Raw genomic sequence first — 15,277 nt, forward strand, 5'->3', positions numbered from 1 at the left:
TCTTAATGTCTCCTGCATTGGCAGGCAGGTTCGTTACCACTAGCGCCAACTGGGAAGCCCAGAAGTGAAAATGTTAGTTGTTCAGTTGTGTCCAACTCTTTCCGACCCTGTGGACTATAGCCTGCCAGGATCCTCCTTCCATGGGAGTTTGCAGGCGAGAATACTAGAGTGGGTTGCCATTTCCTTTTCCAGGGGATCTTCCTGACCCAGGGCTTACACCCGCATCTCCTGCACTGGCAGGTGGATTCTTGCCCACTGCACTACCTGGGAATCGTATCTCTTTGTGAGAGGCCTGCTTTGAGCCTTTGTGTATGGAGTGCTTGGCACATAATTAGCACTTGGAAGCTCTTAAGTTACTCTCTTCATCATCCCATTTAGACCTCTCACCTGTCTCCTCCCAGGCAGGACCCCCCAGAACTTATAATAGATCACTAGTTTATTGTATGAATGATGGGAATGCTCCATTTTGGTTTTCCCTCAGTGGTCCGAGGAGTCTGCCATGGCCTTGTCCCTCTTTTTCTGCCCCAGCTTCAGATTCCCTGCTTAGCTGCTGGAGCTGGTTCACCTATTACTTTCTGTCTGCCCAGGGCAGCCAATCCTAGAGGAGTCCTCCTGGCCTGTGCTCTGTTCTGCCCTTGAAGAGCAGGCTTCTCAGCCTGGGGGCAGCATGAATGCCAGCCTCTCGGGCAGCTGAGAGCTACAGGCTTCTACTTTCACGTAGGAGGGTATAGACGGGGACAGTCCTGTAGCTGCAGTTTATGCTACATGTGGACTCTGTAGATATATGGCTTTTTTCTGCCTGAGAGAGAGATGCCAAAGGCCACAGTCAAGTTATTAGTCAAAAGATGGGTTATATAGAATCACTGGAAAGTTGTAAAATGTTGATTTTACCTTTAAAGTAACTTCTTACCCATCCCTCCCATTTTAATGACTACTTCTTGAATTCGGTCATTCACTTGCTGTTCATACATCCAAGAAACGTGTATTAAGCACCTGTTCTGTGCCAGGCACTGTGGATTTAGTGATGAGCAGGACAGCTGAGGCCTCTGCCCCACGAAGCTCACGGCGTTGCCCAGGTGGTTGCCGCAGGAACCTGTTGTCTCTTGGCCTCTCTCATTTCAGTCCATCTTCCAGGGGGATCCTACCTCACGTCAGTTTGGCTCTCGTGGTTTTCCTCTGCCTTCTGTGCCTGGTCCAGACTCCATAGCCTGCCTGGTGTTTATTTATTCTAGTCCCAACTCCCTTCCCAACCCTTTACCCTTCCCTGCCACTGCCCCGGCAGTGGGGGCAGCTTCTCCGTCCTTGGACCTCCATTGTACCTTACCTGAGACTCTCATGTTTAAGAAAAACTTAGCTATGAGGCACAGGGCCTAGGGTTCACAGTGTTGTTAGATCCCCACAGAAGTGTTTTAATTTTGTTTTAGTTACGAAAAAAAGTAACCCAGCCTGGATTATATTCATCTTTATACCACCACAGTTGTTACATTTATATTTACCTTTAATAAGGTACTGCTACTTCGACATTACTGTTGCATTTGACTGATTGCCTCTAGGAAGGGGATTCACAGCAGGCAGGGGCTGTGCCTGAGAACCCCTTGCCTTCCAGAGCCTGGCCGGGTCCTGCATGCCCCAGGTTCTGCCAGGACAGCTCTCTGACGGGTGCCTGGGTTTAATGGCAGCTCCTTTTGAGGAGGAGATTTTATTTGTTCCTTCCTTATGCTGTCATGGTTTTTCCTCAGCACGTGGGCCTGTCAAGGGAGAGAGACCCAGGGACCTGCTGAGTCTGTAACCGAAAGCTGTCCTGGATCAGTTTGGCTTATTCACCTTCATACCTTCCAGAATTCCTGGTGTTTCTGTTACAGTGGCAGAGAAAAGAAGTAGTGGAGAAAACAGGCTCTTGGTCTTAGGTCACCTCCTCTCTTGGAACCTCAGTTTCCTCCTCTATAGAATGGAAGCGGCGAAACATAACTTATACAGTTACTGTGAACATGAAGTAGCCTATATGAAGTGTTCATTAGGCCAGGGCACTGCAGCTGATGCTTGAAATAGTGTGCATGTATTTCTTCTGTTTTAAAACTTCGTTCACTGTAAGATAAAGTATCAGTAACAGCAATCTGAGAAATAGGAAACACTGCTATATTAACTGTATGACTTAACTGTGTGATAAAGCTAGATTTCAGAAATATTAAACTGAATGAAGTAGGTCTTAGATTCAAGGTAGGCTGGCATCACTAAAGGTGGAGCAAGTGGCTGGGCTAACATCTAGTTCTAGTCAGCAGTGTTTAGGAAGACATAGTGGAAGGTCAAAGGTGCTATCTCCATGATCTTAAGGAAGTCACCTTATCTCCTTGAGTCATAGGCGAGGTTCTGGCAGGACGCTCTTCACAGAGTGCTAGTAAGAATGAAAGAAAAGGACCTTATAAACAATGAAGTGCTTACCCAGATGAAAGGTCTATCTGTTTGCTTACTTCTCAGGGAAGTTTAGCCTGCGGCACTGATCACCCTGGGTAGAACCAGGACACCGCTCGCATGCACACCAAGGTCCTCTTTCCCATGATTAACCTTCATCTTCCTGCCTTTCAGGTTCTATTTCACCAACTGGCATGGGACCAATGACAACGAACAGTCAGTATGGCGACATTCTCCAAAGAAGCAGAAAAATGGCTATGAGAAAAAAAAAGTTCCAGATGCAACACCTCTCCTTGACGCCAGCTCACTGGAGTATCTGTTTGCTCAGGTAAGACGTTTGGGCCCAGGGGAGCCTGGAGTTTGTGGAGTGGGTGAGACATGGCAGGGGTCAGATTCCCTGGCACAGCTGACCATGGTGGCCGCTTAGATGCTTTATGACCTGTTCTGTGGGTTGTTCTCGTCAGCCCTGGACTTACTCCCAGTGAGAGGAAGGGAAGGCAGTTCAGCATCCAGTGGGGGCTGGTTATCCCACTTGTGGGCCTTTCCCCATCCCTTTTCCCCCCAACCCCATTCACTTCCTCTCTGTGGTGCCTCCTGCGCCAAGAGCAGAGGGGAGCTCTAAGTGAGGGAAGGTGTCATTGAGCAGGGTTGGTCATGAAGGTGCTTCTCAGCAGTCACAGAGGGCAAGGAGGTAGCTGCTCTGAGTCATAGCGGTGGTGAGTGGAATGGTTAGACACTAGAGAAAAGCCAGGAAGTGAAGTTCAAGTCACCCGAATTATATTAACCTGAGATAACTAGCATTTTTGTTTGTGTGCTTCCTGATTTTATCATACAGATATGTACCATGCACTTGAGGTATCTGAAAATATCTTATTCTGAGTGTCTGTGTACTTTTGGCTAAGCTACTGTCTTGTGGTGAGCAAAACAGACATAGTCTCTGCAAGCCCCAGATATTTAATTGAGTTGGACAAGCGAAACAAGCAGATAAAATGATACATAGATAATACACAAGGAATTGTGAAAAGTTCTATGAACGAAAAAGCTTTTGTCGTAAGGAATATGGGGAGGGAGGTTTGAATGGGGAGAGCTCATTTAAATAGTATAATCAGAGGTCTCTCCAAAGAGGTGGCATTTGTACTGAACCTTGAAGAATAAAAAAGTGTCTGCATTTCTCAGGGAGGGGTGGGGAAAGCATTTCTTTGGAGAGGAGCAGTTTTTCAAAAGCAGCACTGCTGACACTTTGGGCTGGATAATTCTTTGCTGTAAGGCACTGGGCACTGTGGAATATTTATGCACACCCTGGCCTCCCCGCTCCTTGGGTGCCAAGTAGCATCAGTGTTGTGGCAGTTGAGGTGGACGGAAATGGACGGATCTGCGATTAATTTTGGAGATAGACTTGATATGATTTGCTGTGAAGTTGGATGTGGAAGGTTGAGGGTATTGGAAGCATCGAAGATGATTTTGAGATTTCTGTTTTGGGCAGTGTCTGACAGATATTGGAGTGATTCCCTGCATAGGAAAGAGTAGACACAGCAGATTGGAGAAGGGGGGATGGAAACCAGGAGCTCTCTTTCAGAGATACCTATGAGATATGTAAGTGGAGATTCCTGGTAGGAAGTTGAGTATGATACTGGAATCCAGAGGAAAAGCCAGCCTTCATTTAACTAGTCATTGGTTCTAAACCTTTTTCTTTTCGTTTTTCCCTGTTACACTATCACTGTTACAAAACAGCCTCAAACATATTTCTGAATATGTGTTCTCTGTATTATTTCCTTAGGATATAGTTTTTCACATTTGGGTTTTGTGTCACAGTCGTCATCTGCTCTACAGCTTTAGTTATTGATTGCACTTTGCATACCATATCTGAGGAGTGGCCTCAGAGACTGCAGAGAAGTGAAACAGCACAGCCCTGGGCAGACACTGTGTGGAAAAAGTAAAGTGAACTGGCCATTTTCACACTGGCCTTTTTGAATCCAGCCTCCCAGTTTTACACATATTCGTGTCTGAGATTAATTCTTTTACCTTTTTGGAAGAGAAAGTGTAAAGAAAGAGTGCCCCATACTTCAGGAGTGAGTATGAGATTAGAATCTGACATTTCAGAGCTTCAGGAATGAATTACTTGAGGTAGTTGTACAGTGATGTTTACAGAAAATCACAGCCAGACAAAACAGTTTCGAATTTTGTTCTCGTTCACATACACTGCTGGCAGAGATGATTGTTGTTGGTCCTCAGTAATTTATAGAAGTGGTCAGTGTCCTGTTCTCGCTGACAGAAACCAGAAGTCCTGGCTTGAAAAAAGGAGAGCGGCCGTGGTGAGAACCCTTCATCCAAAACCCATTAAAGTTGCTTCAGGGAAAGCGAGTGTCTTCCTGATGTAGGACCACCACCCCAGACTTCGTGTCTGCCTCTTTCCAAGCTGGAGAAAGGCTAACAGTCCCTTCCTGAGAGCTTGGTCCGCTTGCAGTCGGTGAGCAGAGAACCGCGTGTGACGGTGGCTCCGTGGTGCAGAGCCGCAGCCCTGTAGTCACATCTGGTCTGATACCCACTGCCCTCCACCTCTCACCACATGCGCACACTCAGGAGGTCCCTGGCGCCCACAGGGCTGTTATACTTGTCTTTGGTTTTGGTAACTACTTGAGGTTATGTATTTCCATTTGTTCTTCTTTCTCTTCTGGAGTCTCCATGAGATCAGGGATGTGGTTTGGTCTGCTGCTAGCACCTTGAATAATATCTGGCCCATAATTAGTTCTTGTTAGTCAATAATTACCAACAGAGTGAGTGATGTTATTTACCCTTTGGGTGCCTTAGATTCCTCATCTGTTAGGCAGAGTTGGTGATGTTAGCATCCCCCTCATAGGGCTGTTGTAAAGAGTAAATGAAATAGTGAACGAGGAACCGCACGCAGTGCCTAGCACTCAGGGCAGGGCTTAATAAAGGGGACTGAGCAGCAACGGTGGCATCATTACTCTGTACAAGACAGGTAGGTATTGGCCACTGCTTTTTAGTTTTCATTTTTGTTTTCTGAAGCCCTCATGGACTCTTGGAATGTGTGGCATACCTCCATGAGTGAAGGGTTGTATTTTGAGGATACATTTCACTATTAGGAACTTTAACAGCAGAGGTTGAAAAAACTCACGTGTGGTCATAACCCAGTGTAGAATCTGGATTCCTTCTCCTTTCTGTCAATCTACATCAGGAGGGAGGTGGGTGCTCAGTTCATTGTGGAGCTAACAAATGATCAAACCCCAGCCAGCTGTCACCTCCCATGCCCTGGTGCAGTCCAAGCCTAGTACATGCTACTTTTTACCATCACTTCCGTGGGAAGCCCTGTGGAGGGGCTTATTGACTTTTAAAGGAATGAATTAGCCTGGGGAGAACATTTCCCAGGCCCTTTCATGCCCAACTATTGAGAAAAGAGGTGCCAGGGAAACTCTAAATCTCATTAGTCTCATTGCTGTACTGTATTTTGGGAGCGCTTCCTGTGTGGGGAGCCTTCCTCCTAAGATCAGAAATGTGGGTGGATGCTTAAAACTTAAGTGGTGATTCATTTCTTCTCATCTTTGCTCCAAAGGGACAGTATGATTTGGTCAAATGCCTGGCTCCCATTCGAGACCCCAAGACGGAGCAGGATGGGCATGACATTGAGAACGAGTGTCTGGGGATGGCCGTGCTGGCCATCTCCCACTATGCCATGATGAAGAAGGTGCAATTGCCAGAACTCCCCAAGGACATCAGGTAAACCTTCCTGCTGGCTGAAAAACTGATTGTGGGGATGGTGTTATTTTTATACATTCTCATACACCTCAGTTGTTGGCTGACTACTGCTTTCTGCAGAACCCAACTTTTTTAAAGAATATTTATGATAAAATGTAGTACAATCATAATTGTGTCCTGAATTTGAATGTTGGCTGATGACCTCAGAAATTTGTATTAGGGTGAAAGTTCTGGGCTGGGTCGCCAGTCAAATGAGTGGCCCACATGCCCGTCCCCTTGCTCTCTGCCCATGCTGGGCATTGGCATCTGTCCCTGCACTTTTTCCTTTTGTGCTGGATCTGTCCTAAAATCTTTGATGTAGCTCTAATGCAGCTGCTATCATTTCCAGCCTGTACTGGTTCACTGGAGAGCTGTTAATTCCAATGTGAAGCATGATCAACTGTTACCTTAAGAAAATTGTATTTACTTAAAATTATCATTTGCAAGCAGGTCCTTCTGAAGGAATATTCAATCTGTATAACTTCCACCTATCTATGAAATACTAATATAATTTTTATTTTATTCTTTTGGCCACCCACCCATCATGGGGGACATCTTAGTTCCCCAGCCAGGGATCAAACTGATGCTGTCTGCAATGTAAACACAGTCGTAACCATTGGACCACCAGGGAAGTCTGGAAATATAATTTTTAAATCAATGCGCTATTGTGTTTGTCCCAAGACAGTCATTTTAAGAGGGGATTATTTCTAGCCGTGTTATCTGTGATAGGTGGCATGCACCTTCTCGTAAGGTTATATCTCGTATCTTCCTGCCCTTGACCAGAGTCTGGAGCAGATCAGGAGGTGCTCCTCAGAAATGCAGGGACTGGTGAGACACACGCTACACTGCTTTCTCCTGTTTCTGTGGCCTTTGCTCTGGGCACCTCCTCTTTATTTTTGCATGAGGCTAAAGTTAAAAATAGCTCTCCTCTGACCTTCCCCTCTGTTACATTAACCTAAAAAAGAAGTTACAGTATTTGTTGGGGACGAATTTCAAGCTCCACAGTTTTCCGCTGTTGTGAAACTATCAGTGCGGCAGGGATTCCCCTGTGCTGGGTGCTTTCTCAGGCTGAGTCTCCCCACTCGTTTGACCGCCAGCGGACTTGCTCTCTTTTTTCTCGGATGTTCATACCCTTCTTGAAGCTGGGTCTTGTTCTCACAGTGCATCCACTTGCTTGATTCTTAGTCATAGATATGCTCTCATTAGCACCTGGATGGTTACCTAATCTTTCACTCTATCTGTTGATCCATTTAATGTATCTGGGACATCTGCCCACAGCAAACACTAGGTCTTTTGTATTTGATTAGCTTTTATGTGTGTTTCCTATTTCTTATAAAGGCAGCCTGTGATCTTTATAGAAAAACTGTCAAACAAATGTGCGAGTAGAATGTGTGGAGCATCTGTCGTCACGCTTGACGCCTTCCAGGTGACTTTCTAACTGCTGAGGTTCTGGCTGAACCTTAGCAACAGTGTGTTCACGTGAACACCAGTGTACGTGGGAAGGGACAGTGACATTAGCAAACAAAAACAGAAAGCTGCCATTTTGCTGCCTGCCTTTGTGACCCGGAAAATCTGATGATTCCTTGTAGGAATTTCCATTTCAGTAAAATCTATGGAACAGGTACTTGTCTCTTTTCTTTCAGTCCCTGTTCACCTCCATCTCCCTATGATTATCATCCTGAGTTTTACTTCAAGACCTCTGGGAGTAGAACCTTTCTCATTTGGCAACAGAGAGAAGGAAGAGTTACAGGCTTACATTTGTTTCCGAGCTATTCTGCTAACCTATACATAAAAAAGAGACTTTTTTCTTTTAAACTTTCTTTTAGCTACAAGCGATATATTCCAGAAACATTGAATAAGTCCATCAGACAGAGGAACCTTCTCACCAGGATGCGGATAAATAATGTTTTCAAGGATTTCCTAAAGGAGTTTAACAACAAGACCATTTGCGACAGCAGCGTGTCCACGCACGACCTGAAGGTGAAATACCTGGCTACCTTGGAAACTTTGACAAAACATTATGGTGCTGAAATATTTGAGACTTCCATGCTACTGATTTCATCAGAAAATGAGATGAATTGGTTCCATCCAAATGATAGTGGAAATGTTCTCTGCTATGAAGTGATGGTGACTGGAAACCTGGGAATCCAGTGGAGACAGAAACCACATGTAAGTGCCGATAGGGGCTGGTTGGAGCATCCTGTGTCACATGGTGTGCTGTCTGCACTCTGTTGGTATTATCTCTGTGCATGTTCATCATCCCTGTCGGCTGAGTTTGTTTCATGGGCTAGAGACAGTGTGTCATTCACCTTTTATTGTGTCCATGTAGCAGTAGACCTAAATAAATATTTATTGAGTTCTGTAGGGAAATAGAGAAATGTAGCATATACAGTATGTAATAGTATATAGTAATAGCAGACATTTGGAGAATCCCATGGATTGAGGAGCCTGGTGGGCTGCAGTCCACAGGGTCGCAGAGTCGGACACGACTGAGTGACTTCACACACACTTCACACAGCAGACATTTACCAAGTGTTTACCATGTACCAAGTACTTTTCTAAGCAATTTACATGGATTAACTCATTTATTCCTTAAATCTATGAACGATACTACCGTTTTCCCTACTTTATAGTTGAGCAGAAAGAGGTACAGAAATTTGCCCAAGGTCATAACTAACTAACTAACTTTTAACTAATAAGTGATTGTGCCAAGAATTGATTTTAGGTAATTGGCTCCTATGTCAGGGTAATTTTTCTTGCAGTTTGGCACTTCTTTTTGAAGTGTTTATTGAATTAGGCAATAGACCAGATTGGTTTAAAAGCATGGGTTTTAAAGCTAAATAGACCTGGTTCGCATCCTAGCTCCACTGTTTATATTTACATGGCCTTGGGAGGGTTACTTCATATATATCAGCCACATATTCATTATTCATCTATAAAAAGGTAACACTTACTGTACTACCTCATAGTGTTGTTGAGAAAACTGTCATTTAGCATAGAGCTTATATAATAATAAATGGTGTATAATAAATGTTCAATAAATAATTATAGCTGCTATCATCATTATTTGGGCTTCCCTGGTGGCTCAGATGGTAAAGCATCTGCCTACAATGTGGGAGACCCAGGTTTGATCCCTGGGTCGGAAAGATCCCCTGGAGAAGGAAATGGCAACCCACTCCAGTACTCTTGCCTGGAAAATTCCATGGACAGAGGAGCCTTATAGGCTACAGTCCATGGGGTCGCAAAGAGTCGGACATGACTGAGCGGCTTCACTTCTTCTTCTACTACTACTGACATAAAGGTGAAATTTACTTTCTACTCCTGTTTTATTCTCATGCTAAAATAATGCCAAACACTTACCAAGGGCTTTCTGTGTAGTGTGGGTACTGTGTTATTAAGAACCTACCCTCTGCTCTAAGAAGCCTGTGAAGACATAAGATCTCTGTTTTATGGATGGGTAAATGGAGGCTCAAAAAGATGACCTAACTAGTTAAGTAACTGGCAGAGTCAGGATCTTATCCAGATCTCTAGTCTCCAAGACTCTGCTACACAAAATATGTAAGCTTGTGCAGACACGTATGGACTCCCCAAGTTATCCACGCATGGGATTCATACCTGCCCTTGAAAATTCCAACTTGATTATGGCTGTCTAGTCAAGACAGTCAGTGGTAGATTCTAAAAGGAGAAAGCCCATGCTCCTGGGGGGACCTGATTGTAGATGTACGCCTAGTGGGCAGTTATTTCCGCTCCTGAATTTGCTTGTACATTATAGATTATGTAAAGAGTTTAGTCAGTGTGTCCTTTAAGGTCTTTTCCAGGGGTAGGGTCCTAAGAATCCTTGGTGGGACCTGAATAAGCCCCTGGGTGCTGACTCTCCCAGCTCCTCCATCAGTCCAGGCACTCTGGCTTTCTATTGCTTGGCTGCAAGGCCCTATGTTGTTTTGCCAGGAGTAAATGAGAAATGCCAATAGAAAATGAGAAAGCTGGCTTCACTCTGTCGCTTATGCATTTTATCAGATTGTTCCTGTTGAAAAGGAAAAAAACAAACTGAAACGGAAAAAACTGGAAAATAAACACAAGAAGGATGAGGAAAAAAACAAAATCCGAGAAGAGTGGAACAATTTTTCTTACTTCCCTGAGATCACTCACATTGTAATCAAGGAGTCTGTGGTCAGCATTAATAAGCAGGACAACAAAAAAATGGTAAGTTTCCTCCAGAAGTGATTCGGCCTGGGTTTGGTGCTGGGAGGGGACTTTGCTGAGGACAGTTATGCAGCACGTGCTCTGCAAGGTTCCTGTCCCCGAGAGAAAATCTTGTGATCATCTTATTTAAGCCAAAAAGTCCCTGTTGCTGACGTTGACATTATCAGTGTCTGTGTTTAAGTTACCTGGGTACATTCTAGTGCCTTTCTTTGTTCTTCAAATGAAAACAGAATTTGTTCTCTCCCAAAGATATTTCAGCATCAATATTCAGTTCACAAAAATTAGTGGGTTTGAAAAAAAATTTGGTGAGTGAGGGTTAGCATTTTCTCCCAAGGGCTCCTGCACGGCCCCTCTGCTGAGTTGGGTGGGTCACCTGGGATGAGGTCGGTGGGAAGCCCCGCTTTGCACTTGAGCAGACTGTTGGGCCGGTGGCTGTGGCCACAGTGACAGTCCTCGTCATGGTGTCAGGCACACCCAAGTGACTCTCGGACAGAGGAAGGAGTATTCAACTTCACTTCCTCTTTTCTGGTATCACTTGAGGACGTGATCTAGACAGGCAGGCCAGTTTGGCAGGGGAAGTGGGAGCCCAGCCAAAACAAACATGTTTGTGTCAGGGAAGTCATGGCCGACTGCTCGTGGAAAGGACAGGATGGGGAGACACAGTGCTCCACGCAGTGGAGGTAGTCACCTAGGGAAGTACCATGTTATGCCTAAAATTGGCAGATTTTCCTGGGTCAAAATCCTAACACTCAGTGCTGGGAAAGAATCTGGTGATGCAGTTTAGGATAAGTGGCCATCCTTTTATATCTAGAGTAATTAGTCTTTTGGGTATACCTTTTGGGAAAGCAGTTTGATTTGTTACTGTTAGTCGCTTAGTCACCTCCAGCTCTTCGCAGCCCCGTGGACTGCAGCACATCATGCTTCTCTGTTGTTCACTATCTCCCAGGGTTTGCTCAGACTCATGTCCATTGAGTCGATGCCATCCAACCATCTCATCAACCTTCTCCTCCTGCCCTCAGTCTTTTCCCAGCATCAGAGTCTTTTCCAGTGAGTAAGCTCTTCTCATCAGGTGGCCAAAGTATTGGAGCTTCAGCCTCAGTCCTTCCAGTGAATATTCAGGGTTGATTTCCTTTAGCATTGACTAGTTTGATCTCCTCACTGTCCAAGATAACATGTGTTAAAAGGCTTGAAAACATCTACATATTCCTCCATTCAGGAAATGAGGATCTGTCTTTTAGAAACTGAGATGCAGGCAGTGGTCGATGAATGAGAATGTTTATCCCAGCAGTATTTACAGTGTCAAAAGTGCTGAAACTAACCTGGATATGATTATAGGAAAACGAGGAAATAAAATACAACTCATCTGAGAAGTAGAATATTATGTAAACAAATTGCTGAATTTTTAAAAATCTGGAAGAATGCCACATAAATGGAAAACAACAGAATATGAAACTTAATGGAACCGATTATGTTTTAAAAAGTTTAAAGCATGCACATGCTCTTAGGAAAATAATCAAATATTAACAACTATTTGTTTATGATGGTATTATGAGTGATTTTAACTTCTAATTCTCCCTATCCTCCCTTTTTAAAAATAAATATACATTGATTGCCTAAGAAAACTGTAGTAAAAATGTGATGGAAGACATAGAAGAGCCCAGATAGATGTTAGTGGAGACATGGAAAATGGCAAGAGGGAGAAAACAGAAATAAATGCTATTTATTCAGTATATTTGGAGAAGGAAATGGCAACCCACTCCAGTATTATTGCCTGGAGAATCCTGAGGACAGAGGGGCCTGGTGGGCTGCTGTCCATAGGGTCGCAGAGAGTCAGACATGACTGAAGTGACTTAGCAGTAGCATCAGCAGCATTCAGCATGTTATAGATGTAAAATCATATTGTCAGGATTTTGGCTCCACTTCCAGTGGGGAATCTGAGACTTCAGGAGAGCTGTAGAAACTTGCACAGGGTTAGCTCCAGCCTGTACTGATTTGGGTTCCAAGGTGTCCTCTCCCTCTGGGACTCTGTAGTGAGGGAGAGCTTGGCACATCTGTGGTCTGGCTGTTCAACATGGGCAAACCCTGGAGACATGGCTGAGAAGAAGGAACAGCAGCCAGTGGATGCAGGCTTTGAGAGCCTTCCCTGTCCTGTCCTAGCTGACAGAGTCAAGGGCAGCACCCAGATGGTGCACCTGTCGTCTAGGCCAGGGCTCACCCTGGCCACCTGGGCTGGCGGCTTTGTGCCAAGCTACAGTGCTTGTGGGGCTGGGGGAGGCGAGAAAAAACCCATACTCCTTGTTACTTTTTCTTTTACAAATACGAGGCCTGCTGTGCGCCAGGTACTTCCTGTTGTAAAGGTGTTGCAAATACCAACTCTTTTCATTTTCTTACTGACCGTATGAGGTGGGTATTTCATTATTCCCATTTTATGAAGGAGGAATCTGAGGCACAAAAAAGCTAAATAACTCAGCCAAAGTCATACAACTGTGACATTAAATCATTTGAAATTGCCAATATTTGATAATTTTTGACAAAAAATGATAATTACATATGGTTAAATATACATAGAGACACTGAGACCTGGGTTTGATCCCTGGGTCGGGAAGATCCCCTGGAGAAGGAAATGGCAATCTACTCCGGTACTCTTGCCTGGAAAATCCCATGGACAGAGGAGCCTGGTAGGCTACAGTCCATGGGGTCGCAAAGAGTCGGACACGACTGAGCGACTTCACTTCACTTCACTTCACTGAGATTTGAGCCCAGATAAACTGGCTCCTGAAGCTGGTGGGTTGACCCTGTGTAGTGCTCTTTCTCATTTATCTCGTCCCCCCTCCCTTCCCAGCCGTGGGATTTCCAAGCTGTATTTTGGTTGCCGTTTTCAGGAAAGCATGATGCGACCATGTTATCAGGGCATATCTTGATTTATCTCTTCTGTCTGCATCTTCTTGACATCTCCCCTTTCTATTCAGACTTCTGCTTTCAGAAAACTTAAGCACTTACATGGTTTCATTTGTATATAATGGGGTGAAGGGCTACCCAAGCCAGACTGCCTTGCCTTTGCTCTTTGGGGCTCTGCAGGGAGATGTTGGGTCACACCTGAAAGGAAGCACACTTAGCACAGAACCTCTTTCCTGGATCACCGTCCCGATAGTAGTTCCTGCCCTCTCTTGGCCTCCTTGGCTCACAACACCATAACACCTTTCCTTTGGCATCATAGCTAATTCTCATTGTAAGCCATTTACCTCCATTCTGCTGGTTGCTTATATCCCTCTCCCCCCACCCCTTCATTGGTCTTGTCTCTGCTTTTCTCTGCCACCAGCCTTTTCTTTCTCCATTGTTATGGAAAGAGTGTTATACTCCAGTGTCATTTTGCCCTTCTCTTAAGGCTCCAGTGTGTGTTAATGTTAGTATTTTTGTGAACCAAAGCTGTAAATCATGGCTTTACATACCTTCATCAGATGTTCCTGGTTGACCCCACAGTTCCACTCAAATAAATGGGGTTATATGATTAAGACAAAAACCTCACCTGTCTTTACCTCGGAGCATTTTTCTTCCTTCCATGAAAACTCCCTCCCTCCTCCTCTTCTCTTTTGCCTTTGCCCTTCCTGCTGTGAGTAATACTGCACCTCCTCCAGACCCTCAGAGTTCCCTGGATTTAATCTCACAACCTCATCGTTGTGTCTGGGACCATTCCTGAATTAAAATCCAGAGTTTCACCTTCTGAGCCAGCTCTGGATGGGATGAAGCACCTGTGCCTCTTTCTTTTTCTGTAAGCAGGAATAATGTGTAGTGCCAGGACCAGGGTACCACCTGCACATTCTCTGCTCTTCCTGCCTCCACTCTTTTATGTTGTTGCCGCCTTGAATCAGCCTTCCTCTTCCATCTGGTCCCAGGGGCAGCTTCTCCATGGTCTCATGTCTCCCACACAGCTGCTCCCCCAACATACACAGTTCCTCATGCGAAAAAGGTTTGAGTTAATAGATGAAAGAGTGTGGTGAACAGTCAGAATCGTTTATAAATGCAAGGGTGCAGTTACTGTCAACAGAAGGAGCTTCCTGTGGGGTCATGCATCTTCCATTGTGTTGAACAGGAATATCTTCTCACTGTGTACCTGCCCAGAGAGTCAGCTGCTGCTTGAGATGGCAGGCGTGTGATGTAACCTCGGGCATTTCTGCTCTCTTGCAGGAGCTGAAGCTCTCTTCCCACGAGGAGGCCTTGTCCTTTGTGTCCCTGGTGGACGGCTACTTCCGGCTCACGGCAGATGCCCATCACTACCTCTGCACTGACGTGGCTCCCCCATTGATCGTCCACAACATACAGAATGGCTGTCATGGCCCAATCTGGTTGGTTCGATAGCTTTTCCAGTTATCTTCGGTGTGAAAAGAGCAAAGGGATGGGAGGGAGTGTGGCCTTCTCAGGCATGAGTGTCGCTGAGCATTAGGCTGAGCACTTCTTTGGTGCCCTTGACTGTCCCTGCCATCCTGGCCAGGCCTTCCCGTCACCTCTTCTCCCTTATGTGGGTGTCCTCATAGTTGAACTCCTCACCTCTCCATAGCTGACCCAGAAGCACTACATCCCTGGATCCACCAGGGTCCCTACACATCCTAACTCCTTGCTGTGCCAAACGCTCTGGGTGATTCGAGAAAGAGAGCACACAGATCTCAACAGCAGATGGTGTAGTGAGAAACAGAATCCTGAGTGGGCTTGTCCTCCAGTGCCAGATGCACTGTGAGGGTGACCAAGCCTTAGTGCTGGAAGGGGCTTTGCTGGGTATCTCATCCCACCTGCATCTCAGACACCTGTGGCGACGGTGTCCCTAGTACTTCACAAGGCAGCGAGAAGCTTGGAGCTCTGCAGACTTGCTCACCTTTCTGATAGGGAGTTGAAGTCTGCCTCCCTGTAAGTTCTGTCT

The 15,277-nt window shown here is 45.3% G+C and overlaps 1 protein-coding gene across 4 annotated transcripts in view; it reads left to right on the top strand.

Annotated features, from left to right (window-relative positions):
- Positions 1–15,277, top strand: part of JAK1 (Janus kinase 1) — a 133,257-nt gene that overhangs the window by 90,213 nt on the left and 27,767 nt on the right. For all 4 annotated transcript variants that reach the window (XM_052637252.1, XM_052637254.1, XM_052637253.1 and 1 more), the window contains exons 5-9: positions 2,584–2,737; positions 5,981–6,144; positions 7,989–8,331; positions 10,180–10,365; positions 14,551–14,708. In XM_052637252.1, the coding sequence (XP_052493212.1) occupies positions 2,584–2,737; positions 5,981–6,144; positions 7,989–8,331; positions 10,180–10,365; positions 14,551–14,708 (1,005 nt within the window). The remainder of the gene's footprint in view (positions 1–2,583; positions 2,738–5,980; positions 6,145–7,988; positions 8,332–10,179; positions 10,366–14,550; positions 14,709–15,277) is intronic.

This window comes from Budorcas taxicolor, chromosome 3 (genome assembly GCF_023091745.1).
Source record: "Budorcas taxicolor isolate Tak-1 chromosome 3, Takin1.1, whole genome shotgun sequence".
Taxonomy (NCBI): domain Eukaryota; kingdom Metazoa; phylum Chordata; class Mammalia; order Artiodactyla; family Bovidae; genus Budorcas; species Budorcas taxicolor.